A 20613-nucleotide genomic window follows, 5' to 3' on the forward strand; every position below is an offset into this window, starting at 1 on the left:
GCAAAAGAACCTGACCAGGAATGCGTCGATTGTAACGATCTTCAAGAAGAGAGATAAATCATGCTAACCCTCTTATCCCTATCATGGAAAATGTTGGCGTACATTCTCCTTAATCGCCTACTTCCTGTGACTGAGGAAGTCCTCCCAGACACACACTGTGGCCTTGGACCTTCCAGAGGAACCTCTGGCATGGTCTTTCCTGTGAGTCATATCCAAGAAAAATGTCAAGAACGATGGCAGGAACATTTCATTGCATTCTTCAATCTGATCCAGGCATATGATTCTGTAGTGTGAGGTGGTCCACTTTGGTAGGAAGAATGGTAGGAAGGACTATTACTTACGTGGCAAAAAACTGCAGCAGGCGACGGTGCAGAGGGACCTCGGGGTCCTTGTGCATGAGTCGCAAATACCCAGCTTGCAGGTGCAGCAGGTGGTCAGGATGGCGAATGGGATGCTGGCCTTCATAGCGAGGGGGATTGAATATAAAAGTAGGGAGGTCTTGCTGCAGCTGTATAGGGCATTGGTAAGGCCGCAGCTGGAGTACTGTGTGCAGTTTTGGGCGCCGCACCTGCGCACGGATATTTTGGCCTTGGAGGGAGTGCAGAGGAGGTTTACTAGGCTGATGCCGGAGTTGAGGGGGTTGAGCTATGAGGAGAGGCTGAATAAACTAGGCTTGTACTCGTTAGAGTTTAGAAGAATGAGGGGAGATCTCATTGAGACGTATAAGATGATGAATGGGATGGATAGGATAGAGGTGGAGAGACTCTTCCCGCTCAAAAAAGACAGTAGGACTAGGGGGCACAGCCTCAAGATAAAGAGGAGGCGGTTTAGAACGGAGTTGAGGAGGAACTTCTTCACTCAAAGGGTGGTGAATCTCTGGAATTCTCTGCCCGTTGAAGTGGTGGAGGCTGCCTCGCTAAATATTTTTAAGAAGCTGGTTGATGGGTTCTTGATAAGAGAGGGGATTAAGGGTTATGGGGAGAGGGCGGGAAAGTGGAACTGAGCCACGACAGATCAGCCATGATCTTATTGAATGGCGGAGCAGGCTCGAAGGGCTAGATGGCCTACTCCTGCTCCTATTTCTTATGTTCTTATGTTCTTAAATCGTGAGGCTCTGCGGATTGTGCTCCAAAGATTTGATTATCCAAGAAACTTTGTTACAATCCTATAACTGCCTTGAGTGGGAGATCTGAAATAGATGTCTTCAAAATCAAGACCAGGGTCGAGAAAGATTGTATGATAACCCCACATTATTTATGATCTGCCTGACAGTGACTATTTACTTCATCAAAGATCAACTGCCCTCTAGTGTCAGTATTAAAACCTTCCTGGCGGAAAACTCTTTCACCTCAGTTACCTCTGTGCCAAAACTAAACTAGTCTGTATAAATGTACAGTGTCTAAGGTTTATGAATGACTGCAGTCCCATTTTCCACTTTACAAGCTGCTCTCGATCTCTTCAACTCTGCACACAAGAAATTCTGCCTGTCCTTGAGTGTTGCCAAGACAAAACAATGGGGCAGAAGACAGGATAGATTGAATGACAGAAGAGTTAATTTTTCAGGGCCAGGGAAGAATGGCGATGGAGCAAGGATTAAAAACAAAGAAACAAAAGATACACCTAGCACACGTGGCTTCAGACTGAAAGTGAAAATAAGAGGAAAACCAAACATGCGAAGGAAACAAAATACTCACCCATCTTCCACCCAATTGCAGATCTTCTCCTGTCCATGTCCCTCCCACCCCTTGCTTAAAACCTATTTTATCTCTAAGTTTTCCCAGTTCTGGTGAAAGATCATTGAATTGAAGTGCTAATTCAGTTTCTCTCTCCACAGATACTGCCACACCTGCTGAGTATTTCCAGCATTTCTTGTGTATATTTTAGATTTCCACCATTTGCAGTATTCTGCTTTTCAATAAGAAAAGGGAGACCTGCTTTCCTTCAATGTCTTTCACACCCAGCTGGTATTTCAAAGTGCTTTATGGTGAATGACAACCTGTTGGAATGTCGTCACTGTTATAATATAGGAAATAGCAGAACCAATTTGTATGCAGCGAGCTCCCACCAGCAGCAGTGTGTTAAGGACTGGATAATCTGTTTTTGTGATGTTAATTGAGAAGCACTGGGAATACCTCCACTGCCCTTTTTCAAAATATTGCCATGGGATCCACCTTAGAGGACATTTGGGGCCTCGTTTTTAACATTTCATCCAAAAAATGGCACCACTGGCAGTGCAGCACTCCCTCAGTACTGCGTGGGAATATCAGTCTTGATTTTTGTTCTCAAGCCCTGGAGTGGGACTTGAGTGCAAAGCTGGAGAAAGGTCAGACAGTCAACATTGGCTGTCCATCAAACATTCTGAGATACCACCGGAATGATCACTATCAATCCAGGCTCTTCCAACTCTGAACCTGCAGAGTAAGGAGTTGCACAGCAACCTCCCATGTTTGACTTTTGTCACATATTCTTTGTCCCACAGGGTAGTTTTAGCTAACGGAAAGCTTTGATAAATGTTGATTTGATATTGTATCCTGAATGTTAACAATTATTTTCTGAAGACAGGGCAACATGTCAACTTGAAGATTCTCATACAGGTGTGAAAATTCCTTTGAGTGCATTTATTTAATGCCTGCATTGAACTAACAATATCGAAAACTGGTGAACTGTTTTCTGTCATACTTTTGCCGAGGCAGTTTATTCCCCCCTCTTGACCATGGATGTTTACATTGGTTGTGGATGTGGTGTTGATCGATAAGCTCTCCTGTTTTCCCTGTTGTATGTCAGTTGTTCTTATAGTTCAGATGACCCCTTAGGAGCTTTGTACAGAAAGGTTTTCATATCAAGCACTTCTTGTTTCCAGACTGCTGGCTTGCTCGAAGGCACTGTTCCTTCGACATTCAAGCACCAGAGCCTCATATGCTTTACCCAGAGGACCAGGAAGCTGGTGATGAACGTAATAATAGACTTACTATTGACTTTTTCACCATTAATTCTGTGGCTGATCGAGTGAATCACATCCTTGTCTAACAACAACACTGATAACGAATAGGGTGTCCCGGCATAACACGAACTGGACTTTTAACTGAATGAATTTCCCCTCCATGTCTGTTCATTTAAAATGACATTCGATTAAAATCTACTAAACCAAAAAGCAAATTCAATTGGCCCTGGCCAAATGGTCCAGTGTTGCACTGGTCTAGTCAAACTAGAAGGTCCGAGCTTCAGTCTTCTATTTGTGCTAATAGCCCCAATCTAAGGACAATGGTGGTCCTTAGTCTCTGAAACCATCGGCTTCAGAGAGAAGGGAGATCAGTCATTCATCACATTCCCTGCTATTTCTGCAGTGCACCGAGTGGAAATTGGAATTTCCTTTGCAGTAGAGCATCAAGTTTCAACTACAATCCCTCCAAAGTTGGACTTCTGGTTGTCAGTCACTGTCAAAGCTCCTGTATAAGGAAGTCAGTTTGAGAAACTGAGTTGTAGTGCAAGAAACCATGTAGTAATATACAGGAGATTATATTTAATTTTATTTCTAAAAACTGCTACGTTGTCTTGTAAATGATCCGAAAAGGTGCCCCAATGGAATTTACTGCCTCTGTAACTATGCACACATTCGTGGGGATACTTGTAATTATGGACACATTCCTGGGGACTCCCATAACTATGAACACATTCCTGGTGTTCCCCTGTAACTGTGGACTCATTTGTGGGGTCCCCTTGTAACTTTGGACACATTTCTAGGGACCCCTGTAACTATGGACACATTCCTGGGGATCCCCTATAACTAGGACACATTTGTGGGGATCCACTGTAAGTATTGATACATTCCTGGGGACCCCTTGTAACAATGGACACATTCCTGGGGAACCTGTCTAAGTATGGATGCATTCCTCAGTACTCATTACAATCATTGATGCTTTGGCTTACGCTGATTTCATGCCCCTCCCTCCCTGATACAAAAAAAACCTAATTGCCAGATTTTTTTTTACTGGTTTCTTAGCACAACACCAGATGAGTCCCTGTGGGGGGCTCCTGGTAAACCCAGATGCCATTATTTCAACAGAAGCTTTGGTTGAAATGCCAATAAAACTCTGATGTAGTGAAAGACCTGCTGTAGAGCACGACGGAAATATTCAGCCACAGATAAAGGCTGGAAATACCAAAGAGAAATATCCAGGGTTTGGGAAGCTGAATGAATGGCCTCTGTCTTTCCCTTTAGAGCTCATTATACATGATAAATAGGAGGACAGCCATAACAGCACACACACACACACACACACACACACACACACACACACACACACACACACACACACACACACACACACACACACGCACTAGTACTAATCTGATAGCACAGCACTCAAATCAAGAGCCCCAAAAACATGCTGGTTTGACCCATAAAAGTAATGAGCCACTTTGCCTATAAAACCTACTGCAATGACTGAGCTACCAACAAACACTCCCAAGAATGTACAGAGTAAAACTTCCTCTACACTGTCTCCATCAAACATTCCCAGGACAGATCCAGCATGAGTTAGATACAGAGTAAGTCTGATCATTGAACTTAGCAAACACCATGGATTTAACCTGGGACTTTCTAGTTTGTCACTCTGTTCTGTCTGAAACTGAGTTAAGAGAGATGTAATCAACCTATATCTCACTGCTTGTGACTCACCACACAGTTTGTGAAACTCAACTAACACTGTTTATAGGTTGCACCAATGTGAGAAAGCCATTCATGTTTCCAATAAACTAGTATTGACTGGGGAAGAAACAAGCAACTGCCCTTACTAAGCTTTGAGTCAGCTGTGCATTCATCTACTTAATCCTGATTTATGAAACTTCACTTGCCGTTTATACTGACTTGTCTTGTCCAATTCTTGCTCCTTAAGTGTAAGGGACTGTGGATAATTGCCATACTCAAATTGATATTGAACTAAGGTATGACCCAGGAGTTACAGTGCAGTCCCTTTTGTTTGAATTGCAAACACTGTACAAGGCTTTAAAAGGCAGAAGGCATTAGCTCTCTACGCTGTCCTTTCACAAAGTGCTTACAGTTCACCTTGCATGACCATCTGTGTAACTTAGAAAGTAGTGAAAATGTGATACTTCGTTCCACCCGTCCCCTTCCACTCATCCCGCACCAAGAGTCAGTCAACTGAGACATTACGGTCAGTCAATTCATGTTTTTTAAAATCTCCAACCTATGCATTCTCTATGACAGTTTGATCTTCTTTCTTGACTCTGTACTTGTCTATCAGGGCACTGACTCACTGAATCACTCTTTATTAATGTGTTGTACAGCTCAGGCCATTGAGCAGCGCCTCGTGAAAATTGACCACACTGCCATCCACCCACACCTGCTGGACATGAAGATTGGGCAGGGCAAGTACGAACAAGGATTCTTTCCCAAGCTGCAGTCCGATGTCCTGTCAACAGGGCCAACTAATAACAAGTGAGTGGAAAGAAAATAAGCTCTTCTTAAATTCTTTCATGGGATGTAAAGGTCACTGGCTAAGCCAGAATTTGCTGCCCATCCTGAATTGAGTGCCTTGCTAGGCCATTTCAGAGGATGTTTAAAAGTCGATTGCTGTGTCTGCAGTCACAGTAAGAAGTCTCACAACACCACGTTAAAGTCCAACAGGTTTATTTGGTAGTAAACGTCACTAGCTTTCGGGGTTTGCCGTCAGGTTGGTGGGAGTCCAGTGGCGTTAACTACAGAATAAACCTGTTGGACTCTAGCCTGGTGTTGTGAGACTTCTCACTGTGTTCACCGCAGTCCAACGCCAGCATCTCCACATCTGGAGTCACATGCAGCCAGACCATGTAAGGATGACGGATTTCCTTCTCTAAACAATGTGGGGAGCTAGGTGGGTTTTTACAATAATGGAGGCTGGTTTCACAGTCATCAATACTGTGACTAACTTCCAATTCCAGATTTACTAATTGAATTTAAATTCCATAATGAGATTTGAACCCATGTCCTGAGGACACTAGCCTGGTCCTCTGGATTACTAGTCGAGTGACATTACCACTGCGCCACCAACATCTCCCCTAGAAACATCAATAAATGTGTTCCGCCCATTACTAGCAATTTCTGAATTGAGTACTTCCCTCATTCCTCCAGCCTGGCAGTTTCCATGGAGGTGTGTATGGGTGGCACGGTGGCACAGTGATTAGCAATGCTGCCTCACAGCGCCAGGGACCCGGGTTCGATTCTGGCCTCGAGTGACTGCATGGAGTTTCCATACTCTCCCTGTGTCTGCATGGATTTCCTGTGGGTGCTCTGGTTTCCTCCCACACTTCAAAGATGTGCTGGTTAGGTGGATTGGCCATGCTAAATTGCCTCTTAGTGTCCCAGAATGTGTAGGTTAGGGGGATTAGCAGGGTAAATACTCGGGGTTACGGGGAATGGGTCTGGGTGGGATTTCCCCTCAGTGTCATGGGGATTACGTGGGGTTACAAGGATAGGGCCTGGGGTGGGATTGTTGTCGGTGCAGGCTCAATGGGCCGAATGGCCTCCTTCTGCACTGTAGGAATTCTATGTATTCGCAGGTAATTCAACTGCACTAAGCATCACATGTAAGCTGAACCTGTCCTTCACAGTGGCAGGTGAGCTTTGAGCAGGGCCTAATCCTATTAAATATATTGATCAAACTAATGGAGAAATGTTCATATCGCATTGCAGTCGGGTTCCTGCCTTTGCTCACACAGGATGTTTCTGTTACATGTGATCAAAACCAATTTGACCTTGGTCAGAAGGACAAGATATTTCCACCAGTTGGTCATCAATACAGTTAAACTGTAGAGTAATGAATTTATAATGACGACTCTGGAGAGCGTTAGAGCCCACCCGGAGCACTGCATTCAGCTTTAAACACCACACCTCAGGAAGTTTAAACTGGCAATGGGGATGCTGCTCTGAAGAATCACTGGAATGACATTGGAGTCTGGAGGGTTACGTGGTGAGGGCAGGTCACAGGAGCTTGGCTCTAAACTCGAGTTTAGAAGATTGAGGGACCGTTGCTCTGAACGAGATGTTTAAGATGTTAAAGGGGTCTGATCAGGCAGGTACAGTGAAACCATTTCTATTGGCACAGTGGTTAACACTGCTGCCTCACAGTGCCAGGGACCCAGGTTCAATTCCAGCCTTGGGTGACTGTCTGAGTGGAGTTTGCACATTCTCCCTGTGTCTGCATGGGCTTCCTTCAGTTGCTCCAGTTTCCTCCCCTACTCCAAAGATGTGTAGGTTAGATTGACTGGCCATGCTAAATTAGCCCTAGTGTCACAGGGATTAATGGGGTAAATGTGTGGGGTTACGGGAAAAGGATCTGGAGTGGGATTGCATTCAGTGCAGACTTGATAGGCCGAAAAGCTTCCTTCTGCACTATAGGGATTCTATGGTGTGAGAATGGAGAACAAACAGAGTATTAACTTCGAACTAGAGATGGACCAATTTAGGAGAAAAATCAGGAAGCACTTTTTCAAAACAAATGGAAAATCTGGAAGTGTCTCCCACAAAACCTGTGGATGCTGGCAATCCACTTGGAGCTTGGACTTTTGATTCTTGTTGGTTCAAGAAGTCAAACAATAGAACATCAAAGGCTGGAAAATGAGTTGAGGTGTTGATCAGGCAATGATCAAGTTGACTGGCAGAGCAGACTCTGGGGTTGTTGCTCCCGCGTGAGTACTCGTGAAAAATCCATGCAAGCTCTGAATATTCCAACTGTATCCCAATCAGCCAGGCCAACAAGTTTGGTTCCAGCATCAAAATCAAAACAAAATACTGCAGATGCTGGAAATCTGAAATCAGGACAGAAAATGCTGAAAAAACTCAGCAGGTCTGACAGCATCTGTGGAGGGGGATAAACAGAGTTAATGTTGGGAGTCTAATATGACCCTTCTACAGAAGAGTTCTGAAGAAGTCATATTGGACTTGAAACATTTTTCTCTCTCTCGCTCCACAGATGCTGGAAGGCCCACTGAGTGTTTCCAGCATGCTCTGTTTACATTTGGGCCCAGTATTGATTAAGTTGGCTGATTGGAGCTGGGTTGTCATCAGCAACAGATTTCTCCAAATGAGGGAGAGGGCAAAATGAGTTTAAGGTTTGTAGTCTCAGTTGCTAACTAGGGAAGGTGCACCTATGTGAGACTGGGCTTGGCTGTGATGCCTCTTTGCGGTCAAATAACCCACGAGTGCTGGAGAATGAGAACTCGGAGCAGTTACGCATGGAACCAAACCCTGAGGATGAAATGAATACTTTCAGCAGGAAGATGGGTGGGGTGGCGTGGTATGCTGAGGGAGGGACAAGTCAGCAATAATAACCCTGAGGGATTCAATAATTCAGGGTACGTTCATAATGAGGTTTAAGGAGGCAGTGGTGTAATGGTATTGTCACTGGACGAGCAATCCAGAGACCCAGATCTCTGGTGTCTTGGACCTAGACACCAAGGTTTGAATCCCACCACGGCAGAGAGTAAAATTTGAATGCAATAAAAATCTAACAGTGACCATGAAACCATTGTTAATTATTGTGAAAACCCACTTGGTTCACTTTCGGGAAGGAAATCTGCCATCCTTGCCTGGTCTGGCCTACATGTGACTCCAAACCCACTACAATATGTTTGATTCTTAAATGGTCAAACTACTCAGCTCAAGAGCAGATAGGGATAGGCAATAAATGCTGGCCCAACCAGTGATACCCACATCCCATGAATGAATAAGAAACAGCATCATCCCTCCATGGGACCCAGTGGCCCGGGATGTTTTGCTTCTGTTTCATGTGTTCAGAGGTACTCTCTGAATTGAAATGTGTTTTTGTGCTTGTGATCCGGGCCGTCATTTTGGCCTGTGTCAACCCACAGGGTGGAGAGGATGTGGGCTGAATATGCTCTGTGTAGCTTGGAGATGTATCTATCCAGATTCAGGTAGGTGAGGATAGAGTTTACACATTCCACTCTCTTCACAGCAGAATGATGTACTTGGTGAGAAGGGTGGAGAGAACCGTAGCCAGCTCAAGCTGATGATCTGTTGGAAAGAAAATGTTAGCCTGTGAGGGATTTAACCTGATGATCTGGGTGACTCATTGCTAACCCATTATTAGTGTGCCCAATGATTCTTAATTAACCTTATCAAACTAATGGCTAAATCCCTTGAGAAATGACCTTTTCCAGCCATAAGGTCTAACAATCAAACATTTCCCCCCATCACTCTTTAGTGCCACACATCGTCACTGGATTTGTCAGCTATTTGCATTTTCAACTGGTTCCTATCATCTTCTGATCCCTTCATGACTCTTGCTGATATACAGCAGGTACTCCTGCTCTCCTGCCCTTCCACGGTGTGGCCATTCCTCATGTGAAGCTTGGCTGTTGTATGCCATCATTGTTATTGGGTCACAACTGCCTCACCTGACAGACATTCAATAGACTCTTTGAGAATACGTGTCGATGGAGAGTGATCAGGGCTGTGGGTTGTAATGGATACCCATTCTTCCACCCAACCTTTTTCGGTACAAGGGCAGTGAGGCCAATTGTTAGACCTCGGACTGCACCCTTACCTGATTCCAGTTTCTACAGCCTGCAATGGCAATTGAGCTGCTGTTTCTCCTTTAAGGAAATCTCTTACTAGGTCAATGCAGACAGATGCGGATTTACAGTTATTGGGCCCTGCCTCACCTTAAATTCTGGGGCATCACCCCACCCCAACCTCACCCCGTCCCACTCACCCTCGTCCCACAGGATGCCAAGGCAGAAGACACAAAAATACACAAATTGATCACTGCTTTTTCACTTGTAAAAACAAGTGTGTGTGAATAATTACTTTGCTGAATTCCAAACTTATCAGGATGATTTGAATTTTGAGGCGAGTAAATATGGACATTGCAACGAGATGGAGAAATTAGCCAGTGACAACACTGCAGCGCAGGCTTGTACAGCAAATAAAAACATTGCCGGGCAACTCTTTAAAAATTCAAGGATCACAATTAGGAGTTCTTCAAAATGAGCCAGCAAATAATCCAGTCAACAAGATAAACGCAAAATACTATGGATGCTGGAATCTAAAACAAAAACAGAAAAATGCTGAAAAATGTCAGCAGGTCTGACGGCATCTGTGGAAAGAGAGAGTAGAGCCAATGTTTCGAGTTGAGCTCTGATGAAGGGTCATTTCAACTCGAAACGTTGGCTCTACTCTCTCTTTCCACAGGTGCCATCAGACCTGCTGACATTTTCCAGCATTTTTTCTGTTTTTTTCACTCCAGTCAACAAGGTGCATGCACTGCCATTCAGTATATTTCACAGAATCTCATTCAGTTTCAAAAATAAAAGTTAGTTCCTCTCACAAGTCATTGTCATAAGATCACGTGAGTTCCATTAAGTCCAATTCCAATTTCAGCTGGCTTTGTCTGGCAGGATTCCTTCCTGGAGGCCAGTCAGGAGAGCGATGATGGTTAGAACTACCAGCATGTGACCAGCTGCAACCAATATATCAGACCAGTAATGGTCCATTTTGAGAATGCGAATTTAAACAAAATATAAAAGAGGGACAGATTTTTAAAACTTTCATGCTTCATCCCTTGTTGGCGTGATCATTTTGATAGCTTTATTTTTCTACATACCTTTTTTACAAAATCATCAATTGCATCATTGTAGGTAAGATCTTGTAAAATGAATTTTCAATCATCGGTATTGCTGAACTTATCGAATGTTCCTAATTCATCATATTTCACAAATAATTTTTAACTCTTTTCAATACAGAAAAAGAACATTCACCGGATGCATTTGTGACAGGTATTGTTAAAAGTATTTTCAGAATGGTTTCCGTATTTGGAATGGTTGCCTTGTAAACCATCATGTACAATCTGTACAAATCAGCTGGTGATCTCGCAGCTCAAAGCTCATCATTATTGATGAAATTAATTAATTGTTTTGCTTCATCTTCAAAATGATATTTCTATGTCCTCTCAGCAGAATTTCTTACTGCAGTGGCTTTTAACATTTACATCCAAACTTCTGTCAAAACACGCACAAAATAAAGCAGCAGTTTTTTTTCAGAGATTCATTCCTACTCTGCAGTTGCACCACTGTTGTGTCATAATTAACGTTGGCAATCTCAATGATGGTCTTCTTTTTCTCCTTTAAATTGATTTCATTGTCTCTAGTTTCATTGAAAAATAACTTCCTGCGTCTTGTCTGCTTCTCATCAGATATATCAGAAGAACCTATAATTTTTGTTAATGTTAGTTCCTCTGCTTCCACCAAGCTATACTCCTTTTGCACTTCCACGACAAAACTTTTAACTGAGGCTAACAATTGTGTAACATTCAATAAATTTGTAAGAATATTTTGCAGTGATTTGCTGATGGCATTAGCTCTTTGAAGCAAGTGGTTCCACAAAAGAGTAAAAACAGCAATATCATACTTTCGGACCTTCTCTGCTGAGGATTTTGCTTCAGCTTTTTACATGTTGTTTCCAGTTTGATGCAGTTATGTCTGATGAGGTTTCCTTAATATCGACATGGTTTAATTCCAAAGCCAAAACAGCATCTGCATGAGCGGACCATCTGGTGTCACAACTTCTTTTACTGTCAACTGTTTTCCCTGTCTCTGCTACAAGCGTGATTGCAACATATTCCACTGATGCATGGAAACCAACAAAAAAGGCATACACGTTTTAAACAAAGTCAAAAAAACTCCCTCACAGGATCCAGCTGTGGTGTTGCCGATTAAATTCAAGGAGTGACAGGAACATGGGATGAATAATGCATAGGGGCTTGCATTGTTCAGTCTTACTCGTAGCCTGAATAGTTTCCTGCCATATGTACAGCATTATTGAAGCTCTACCCATGACAATTTTTGATATTCGAACCTAAATTTGCAATGATTTCTGGAACAGATGTCTTCGGTCACTCAGGAGTGTGGGATTGTAGCTGGACACAACAAAGAAATCGCCCTACAGCTTGATCATCGTCAATCACGTATCTTGAAATTAATGTTAATTGGCCCATATGACTCACATCTGTTGTTGAATCAACTACTATGGAATAATATTTAGCATCTTTTATTTCATTAGTGAATTTGCTTCTGAGCTGCTCTGCCATTGTAGTGATGAAGTCATCGTAGGTTATGTGTGTTAAAAACTTGGTCTTCTCTGAACAACTGATGGCTTTTCAACTTGTCTTTGAGAAGCTCATCTAATTCACTGAGATACTGAATGCAGGCTAAAAAATTACCTCTGGTCTCAAAGAAGACAGCAGTTTGACTCTGGCAACAACATGTTTCAGCATTTTCCTCCAATAAGAACATTCCTTTTCAAACTGAGCCAATAATGCAGATTCAATTCTTTCAGGTAATTTACACCTTTGAAGAAACACACACATAGTTTTAATATGAATTTGGGAGGTTTCATGATCAACAAGGTCTCTTCCATCATTTCTCCAAATAGAGGACCCGTTGATGAATGCTTGTTTCCCTTTACCAGCGTCTGGGAATAATTTGCAAAAGTAACAGTAACTGCCTTAGAGGTTTCCAAAAGAAAATCCACCAACTTCTAATTTCTATAATCCCATTTTTCTTCACCCTCAGAAAATGGAACTGCTGGGGACTTCAAACCTGCTTTCAGCCTCCAACTTCAAAGTCTTTCTCTAATTTTTCATATTACTTATGCTTTCTGGTTTATCTAGCACAACATATTCTATCATACACTGTGGAACAGATTTTGGTCGTAAGGCAATGTCTCTTCAGGGTAGGTTTCTTCCCTCACTTCAACGGAACCAGCTGTATCTTGAGTTCCATTGTCTTTTCAGAGTCTACTAGTTCCACTTATTTGGTTGATGTTTCTCCGAAAATCAGGAAAGTCATCTGATAATTCACCCATATCTTTGGATGATTTGGGCGCTGTTCAATACTTCAAATCTTTTAAAGTGCCAGGCTGTCTTTTTGCCTAGCTTCGTCCTCTTGCTTCATCTTTATTTTTCTGTGTTTGTGGCAGCCAAATTGATAGTGTCGTTCCATTTTGCTAAAGCAACTAATCTTGATTTTTAAGCAGCTAATGAAGTGTCTGAATGAGCAGGCTTTTGCACAGTTAATCTTATATTTTTATCGGGTTGATCTGAATGCAGGGCTTATTTTTTCAATAGAAGACAGGGTATTGGTAGTGCCTATACACTAAAACCTCTGTTCTGAATCTCTCCCTATCCACAGTCGATGGGCCAATCGAAGTGCCACAGCTCAGCGAAGGAAAGATCGGCTTCGACAACATTCTGAACATCTGGCACTGGACAACGACCTGAAAGAGGTACATGGTGATCTGGAAATTTTAATTGGACTCAGTGTGATCGTTATTAGCAACACTGATTGTAAGCATCCACACACTGCGGTGACCCCTAGTGCCCACGCTCCGCGGTGACCCCCCCAGGGCCCGCACTCCGCAGTGTCCGCCCCCACCCCCCCACCGCCAGGGCCCGCGCTCCGCGGTGACCCCCCTAATTCCTATTGGCTGGAGTTCCTTGATGCCACGCTCAGTGAAAAGCTACTTTGATGTCAAGGGCAGCACTCTCACCTCACCTCTGCAGTTCAGCTCTTTTATACACATTTGAAACTAAGCTGTAATGAAGTCAGGAGCTGAGTAACCCTGAGAAAATCCAAACTGATGTCTGAGAACAGGTGATTGTTGAGTAAGTGCCACTTGATTGTCCTGTCAATAACACCTTCCACCACTTTTCAGAGCATTGAAAGTAAACTGGTAATTGATAACAGCTGATTGGGGTTTGGGGGCGCAAGTCAGGAGTGTGGAATACTCTCCACTTGCCTGGATAGGTGCAGCTCCAACAGTAATCAGTAAGATTGACTTCATCCAGGACAAATCAGCCCCGTTAATTGGCACCATATTCGCTCCCTCAACCACTGACAGTGGAAGCTGTGTGTACCATTTGCAAGATGCACTGCAGTAACTTGACAACATATTTCAAACACTTGACCTCAACCGCCTAGGAGGACAATGGCAGCAGACACATGGGGAACACCACCACTTGCAAGTGACCCTCCAAACCACACCATTCTGAGTTGGAAATATGTCACTATTCCTTCGCAGTTGCTGGGAACTCCCCAACAACACTGTGGATGCCTTACTCGTGATGCCCACTCCACCTGCTGGACTTGCTCCATGTGGACTCCATGTGGTTCAAAAGGCAGCCCACTGCACCTTGGAAACGCAATTAGGGATGGGCAATAAATGCTAGCCTTGCTAGCGATACCCACATAGAATCATACACTGCAGAAGAAGGCCATTGATTCAGCACCGACCACAATCCCATCCAGATGCTATCCCCATAACCACATGCATTTACCCTAGCTGGTCCCCCTGACACTAAGGGGCAATTTTAGCATGGCCAATCCACCTAACCCGCACATCTTTGGACTGTGGAGGAAATCGGATCATCCAAAGGAAACCCACACAGACGTGGGGAGAATGTGCAAACTCCACACAGACAGTGACCCAAGCCAGGAATTGAACCCGGGTCCCTGGCACTTGGAGACAACAGTGCTAACCACTGTGCCACGGTGCTGCCTCCCCCCACCCCCCATCCCGTAAATGAATGAAAAAAGGCCCAACTCATCCATGATGGAGCTAGTTTGGCACTAATGCGCATTAAAGTGGCAGCCTCACTCACTCTGTGATGAGACATCATGTTAGATGATGCCTTCCTAAGGTTGAAATTGAGTCACAACGCTGGGGCAGAGCCTGGGCGCCTGCACCCTTCACCCGTGGAACTGGACACCGTAAAGAATCAACTCCAATTGTGTGTGGTGGGGTGGGGGGATGGACAGAGTGGCAGAGTCAATATTCGCTTGACTGTCTCGTGGAATTACTGGTTATTAATTTGAAAAACGTACCTCAGAGAGATGCAGGTTTCAGTGATAGGGAGTTAGGGAACAACTCCATGGAGTTTTCAGCAGCTCCTTAGCTCTGTCAAAGGCATTGGATTCTTACTGAAGTGTGGCTGTCAGGATGTGATCAGTCCTGGACATCTGGGTGTAGATGTAGAATGTCAAAAGACTATCTCATGCAGGAAGTTACTATAGCTGAGGCTGATGATGCCTTCTCACTTCCCAGCAGAAGTTACTGGTTGGGATTCAGAGTCGAGAACCATATTGTCCATGGCACAGAGGCACTGACGTTAGCTGTTACAACTCCACTGCCATGTCCAGTGGATATGGTCAAGTGCCATCACTTACTCAACCGTCATACCTCCTCAGAGTTAACCAGAGTGTTATACAGATTTACAACAGCTTTGTCACTTTCCATTTATAAACTCGATCAAACTAAATCCAACAAAATCCCAGCAAATACCCCAAACCTGAGGTAGAAACAGGAAGTGCTGGAATCAGCCAGTAAATAAAATCAGCACAGTGTCAGTGCGAAGAGAACCCAGTTAGTGGGTGCATTTTTAACCCAACCCTCTCCTGCATGGCACCTCCTCTCCACTCCATACAGTGGGGAAACTCACTCCATTAGTTGCACCTTGTCTTCTCACTGTAGTCAGTAGAGATTAGTATTGTGCAGGCTTTAAAAACCATCCGATTTCATGAGTTTCCCAACTGATCACATTGATACAAATTGTCCCCAATATTTCAGCCAATGACATTTCATCAGAATTATTCATCCAGACTTAGAAACTTGCATTATTGTCTGTGCTCATTTGCAAATGCTTTTGTTTTTCATTCTCCTTCTTTGTGCCTCTTTCTTTAACCTTCTCATGTTCTGCTTTCTCCTGCACTTGCTCCTTTTGTGTTCTGTCCCTTTCTGCTGGGGGGGTATCTCGCATTTAGCCAGCGGAAAGGCTCCTGCTCCAGAACAACTCCATGGCTTTCTGGGAGTGGGATCAGGGACCACCCCCTCCTGTGCGACCTCCCAAAAAATCCTTCTCCGAGTGCTCACTGGTATGTTGTATATAAGGGGCATGACGAGAGGCTCTAATGTTTCACAGCTTTGATTCACAAGATCCGTCGGTTTAGCTCACTGAAGTAGGGCTTACACTAAGACAACCAAACTGAAAGCACTTCTCCAACTTCAACTCCAGTGTCCAACAGGACTAACCTCAAAGTGTGTTTTTCTTATGTACCTTTTCTTTCTGTTCATCAAAGTTAGAGATGTTTGCATTGGAGAATGGGAACAGTTTCTGATACTTCCAGACCCAATTAGACCATGACATTCAATTCGCCTTTAACTCCATTTTTCCATCTTACCTCCAACTCCCCTAATTTAAAAATCTCTTAATTTAAATCTTGACAGTTCCAATTGTCTGTGCATTCACAACCCTTTAGGAGGGAGAGAGCTCCAGTTTCTACGATCCTTTTTTTTGTGAAGAATGCTTCCTGATTTCACTCCTAATTTTCCTGTCTTTGATTTAGTGCTTATGCCCCAAACTCACTGATTGCCTTACAGAGGAAACAGTTTCTCTGTAACCAGCCAATCAGTTTTTTCCAACAATTTAAATACCTCTATCAGATCACCACTCACTCTCCTCTACTTCTGGGAAATGTCCCTTTAAGGATCTAATTGCAGAATGAGGGTTAGACCCAGGGAACCAATCAGGGAGTGGTGGGGGGGTGGCTGGGGGGGAATGGCCCTGGTGAGCTTGGGTTTCTGTTTCAGAACTTACTTGGGAGCCGACCGGCAACATGGGGTTGCAAGCCTCTATTATAGTTACATGTAAATAAACATTCATAGAATCATAGAATTCCGACAGTGTAGAAGGAGGCCATTTGGCCCATCGAGCCTGCACCAACAACAATCCCACCCAGGCCCTATCCCCTCAACCCCATGTATTTACTCTGCTGGTTTCCCTGACACTAAGGGGCAATTTAACATGGCCAATCCACCCAACATACACACATCTTTGGAGTGTGGGAAGAAACCAGAGCACTTGGAGGAAATATGGGTAGAACGTGCAGACTTGGCACAGCCAGTGACTCAAGCAGGGAATCAAACCCAGGTCCCTGGCACTGTGAGGCAGCAGTGCTAACCACTGTGACACCATGTCGTCCTTTGTTTAATTTACCTAAACCAGGAATTATTACAGGAATCGAAGGCAAGTTGAACCAACCTTTCCTCATAATTGAACCATTTACGCTCCAGTACCTGTCTGGTGTTAGATGTTGAGGAAAACTCCTTTTGCTCTGTTCTAACAATATGCCTCAACCGTCAGTCAGAATATCACCCCATTGCCAAAAATATAAGTCTTGTGAAAAAAAGGGACATGTTATTGGAGCTTTTTATCTTGCACTTAGCAGGACAAATTTGCAAGAGTACTAAACCTGGGAGGGAATAACAGTTCATACTGCCTGCAGTATAAATATGCTGTTGCAGTAGAAATAGTTCCCTTTGAGATTTGATGTTTTTGTGAGTCTGTCTGCAAGACAAAAACCTTTAACAATATCTCTTTCTTCAGCAATATTCAAGCTCTGTGTGACCAAGCTAAAGCCATATTTCTGATTTCCCATCAGACATCTCAGAAGAAATTGCCAATTTAGTATCAACTTTTGCTGCCCGACCAGCCATTTTGTGCTGTGCTTGGAGCTGTCGTAAATCTGCTCAGACCCATTTTGTAGTGACAGACCAAGCAGAGATTCACATCTCAACTGCTCTAAGAGACATTCTTTATTAATTTCTTTATTAGAGGCTGGCTACCCAGGCATGAATATTTGGGCTTCTGACGTGGCAGTGATTCCCATTTACAAATTTGCGTCTGCCTTCCGACAACTCCCTGAGCTTTGTTAGAACCATAGAACATTACAGCTCAGAAGTAGGCCTTTTGGCCCTTCTTGTCTGTGCCGAACGATTTTTCTGCCTAGTCCCACTGACCTGCACTTGGACCATATCCCTCCACACCCCTCTCATCCATGTACCTGTCCAAGTTTTTCTTAAATGTTAAAAGTGAGCCTACATTTACCACTTTATCCAGCAGCTCATTCCACACTCCCACCACTCTCTGTGCGAAGAAGCCCCCCCTAATAGTCCCTTTAAACTTTTCCCCCTTCACCCTTAACCCACGTCCTCTAGTTTTTTTCTCCCCTAGCCTCAATAGAAGAAGCCTGCTTGCATTCACTGTATCTATACCCATCATAATTTTATACACCTCTATCAAATCTCCCCATAATCTTCTACGCTCCAGGGAATTAAGTCCGAACCTTTTCTGACAGCTATTCACCCCTCACCCTGAGAACTGACCTGCAATGTTCACCCACTCCAATCTTGCTCGCCACAAAACTAATGTGATATGTTGCAAAGTTGCTCTTGATTTTTGCCCCCGCTCACACTCACACACTCTTTGCCTGAAAAATGCTACAATATTTTGCAGGTTTACAAGGAATTTTACCTGTTCTGTTTTGATACTTTATTCTGCAAAACTGAGTGAATCAAAAGTGAATGAGATTTAATTCTGTTGGAATGCAGCAACGGAACACAGAGAAGTCGGTTTGTCATAGGAAGAATTGAGCTGTCTGAATAGGCAAAGGAGTTGAAGAGGCCACTAGAAACATAGGCTTTATGAAAATATTGTCAGGTCTATAGATAGTCATTGACTGTGAGGTCTTGCTCTTTCCCCTCCCCAGTTTCATTTAAAATTCTAACAGGGTTAGGACAGAATAGGTTCAGAAAGAAGATTCCCGATGGTAAGAGCGTCCAGAACTTGGGGTCATAGTTTTCGTAGTCCAGAGATGAATTGACCTTGCCAAATTCTCCCTCAGTGTACCCGAACAGGTGCCAGAGTGTGGCGACAAGGGGATTTTCACAAGTAACTTCATTACAGTGTTAATATAATGTACTTGTGACTAGGAAATAAACTTTTAAGTTTGAGGATAGGGGATAAATCTTTTAGGATTGAGATGAGGAAACATTTCTTCACCCAGAGTGGTGAATCTGTGGAATTCACTGCTGCAGAATGTAGTTGAGGCCAAAATGTTGTGTGGTTACAGGAAATTAGATGTAGCTCTTGGGGCTAAAGGGACCAAGGGATATGGGGGGAAGGCAGGATCAGGATCAGCCATGATCATAATGAATGACAGAGCTGGCTCGCGGGATGAATGGCCTACTCCTGCTTCTAGTTCTTATGTAGGATTCTATTTCCTAACTTTATTTATTTCCCCCCTCCTCTCCTCTCCCTCTCTTCTCTCCTGCCCCATCGTTGCTCCTCCAACTTCTGATCTCTCCTCCCCTTCTTCCATGTTCCTTGCACATTTGAACTCTCACACTCGCACACTCACTCACTTGCTCACATTCACTTCACCTTGCTTCTCTCGGGTGCTCTCTCTCGGGCACTCTCGTATACACACATAACACACACACACACTCTCACACACACAAATTTACACTCTCATCTTGCATCATGTCCAGCCTGGCAGATCTCCCACATTACTTGGGATATTTTTCTGAAGGTGTTAAAATAACGCAAGTTGTTGCGCGTGGCCAATCATCTTGGGGACCAGTGTTTTCAGTTGCCTTCCTCCAATGTTGTCCATGCCCACAGAAATTTGGGTTTGGATGCTTGGATAGAGCTGGTGAGGGTCGTCACTTGTGAACTTAGTGCCTGGGGAGAAGGGAGGGTGTTTGTCATTTTAAAAAACTAAGGAAGGAAGGTTCAAGAGAACCTTGAGCATTGTAGGGTCCATGAAACAAGATACGAGCATTTTCGGTGCAAATATAAGGATAGAGGTGAGTGAGAAATAACCGAATACATGTCAAGTCATGTGTGTGAGAAGGTTGCTGCTGAGTTCTCCCCATATCTGGGAGTAATGTTCAAGGCCTGGGCCTAGTTTGCATGTTCAGAAAAATCTAACCACACCTTTCTTCTGCCATCACTCTGACTTGACGGGTTAAGTGTGATTCCATAGGAGTCCACTGGATATTTAGAAAAAGCCTATCTTAACTATGTCTGCTCTTGTTCACAGAAATATATCCAGGAGGCCCGGAGTATAGGGAAAAACCTACGGCAGCCCAAACTCTCGGATTTGTCACCGGCTGTCATCGCACAAACCAACTGGAAGTTTGTAGAAGGCCTGCTGAAAGAATGTCGCGTTAAGGTAACTCGATTGTGGTTAATTATTCCCCTCCCCTTTACCCCTTATCCTATCTGGTCCTGAGGTTAGATTTCAGCTGGGCTGTTGGCTTCAGCTGGTGGTGGTGCTGTTGGGAAAGAGAGCTATAGAAGCCTGATGAGCCACTGCTACCATTCAGGACTCCCTTTGGTAGGATATGAGAGACCTTCGGAGTTGTGCTGGAGTATAGGCCAAAACTGAAGCAAATGGAGTCTGGGAAAGTGTATGTGCACAAGTCTGTGAAGGTGGCAGGACAAGTTAAGAAGGCTGTGGAGGAGGAAATCAGGATCCTGAGCTTTATTAATAGAGTGCACAGTCTCAAAGCAAGGAAAATATGTTAAACCATTCCTAAAAATATTGGTTAAGCATCAGCTGGAGTATTCCGGCCAGTCCCAGAGCCCACTTTTCGGAAGCATGTCAAAGCCTTGGAGAGATTTAGTCAAATTGTGTCAGAGATGAAAGATTTCAGTCCCCTGAGGAGATTAGAGAAACTGGGCTTTTCCTCTTAAAGAG

General features: G+C 43.8%; 1 protein-coding gene across 5 annotated transcripts in view; it reads left to right on the forward strand.

Annotated features, from left to right (window-relative positions):
• Positions 1 to 20613, forward strand: part of LOC145344009 (DENN domain-containing protein 5B) — a 279289-nt gene that overhangs the window by 217329 nt on the left and 41347 nt on the right. For 3 of the 5 annotated variants that reach the window (XM_080190662.1, XM_080190665.1, XM_080190664.1), the window contains 4 exons: positions 5308 to 5458; positions 10762 to 10794; positions 13207 to 13300; positions 19954 to 20085. In XM_080190662.1, the coding sequence (XP_080046788.1) occupies positions 5308 to 5458; positions 10762 to 10794; positions 13207 to 13300; positions 19954 to 20085 (410 nt within the window). The remainder of the gene's footprint in view (positions 1 to 5307; positions 5459 to 10761; positions 10795 to 13206; positions 13301 to 19953; positions 20086 to 20613) is intronic. The other 2 variants (XM_080190663.1, XM_080190666.1) reach the window with 1 other exon arrangement.

This window comes from Carcharhinus amblyrhynchos, chromosome 6 (genome assembly GCF_965287045.1).
Source record: "Carcharhinus amblyrhynchos chromosome 6, sCarAmb.v2.hapA, whole genome shotgun sequence".
NCBI lineage: Eukaryota > Metazoa > Chordata > Chondrichthyes > Carcharhiniformes > Carcharhinidae > Carcharhinus > Carcharhinus amblyrhynchos.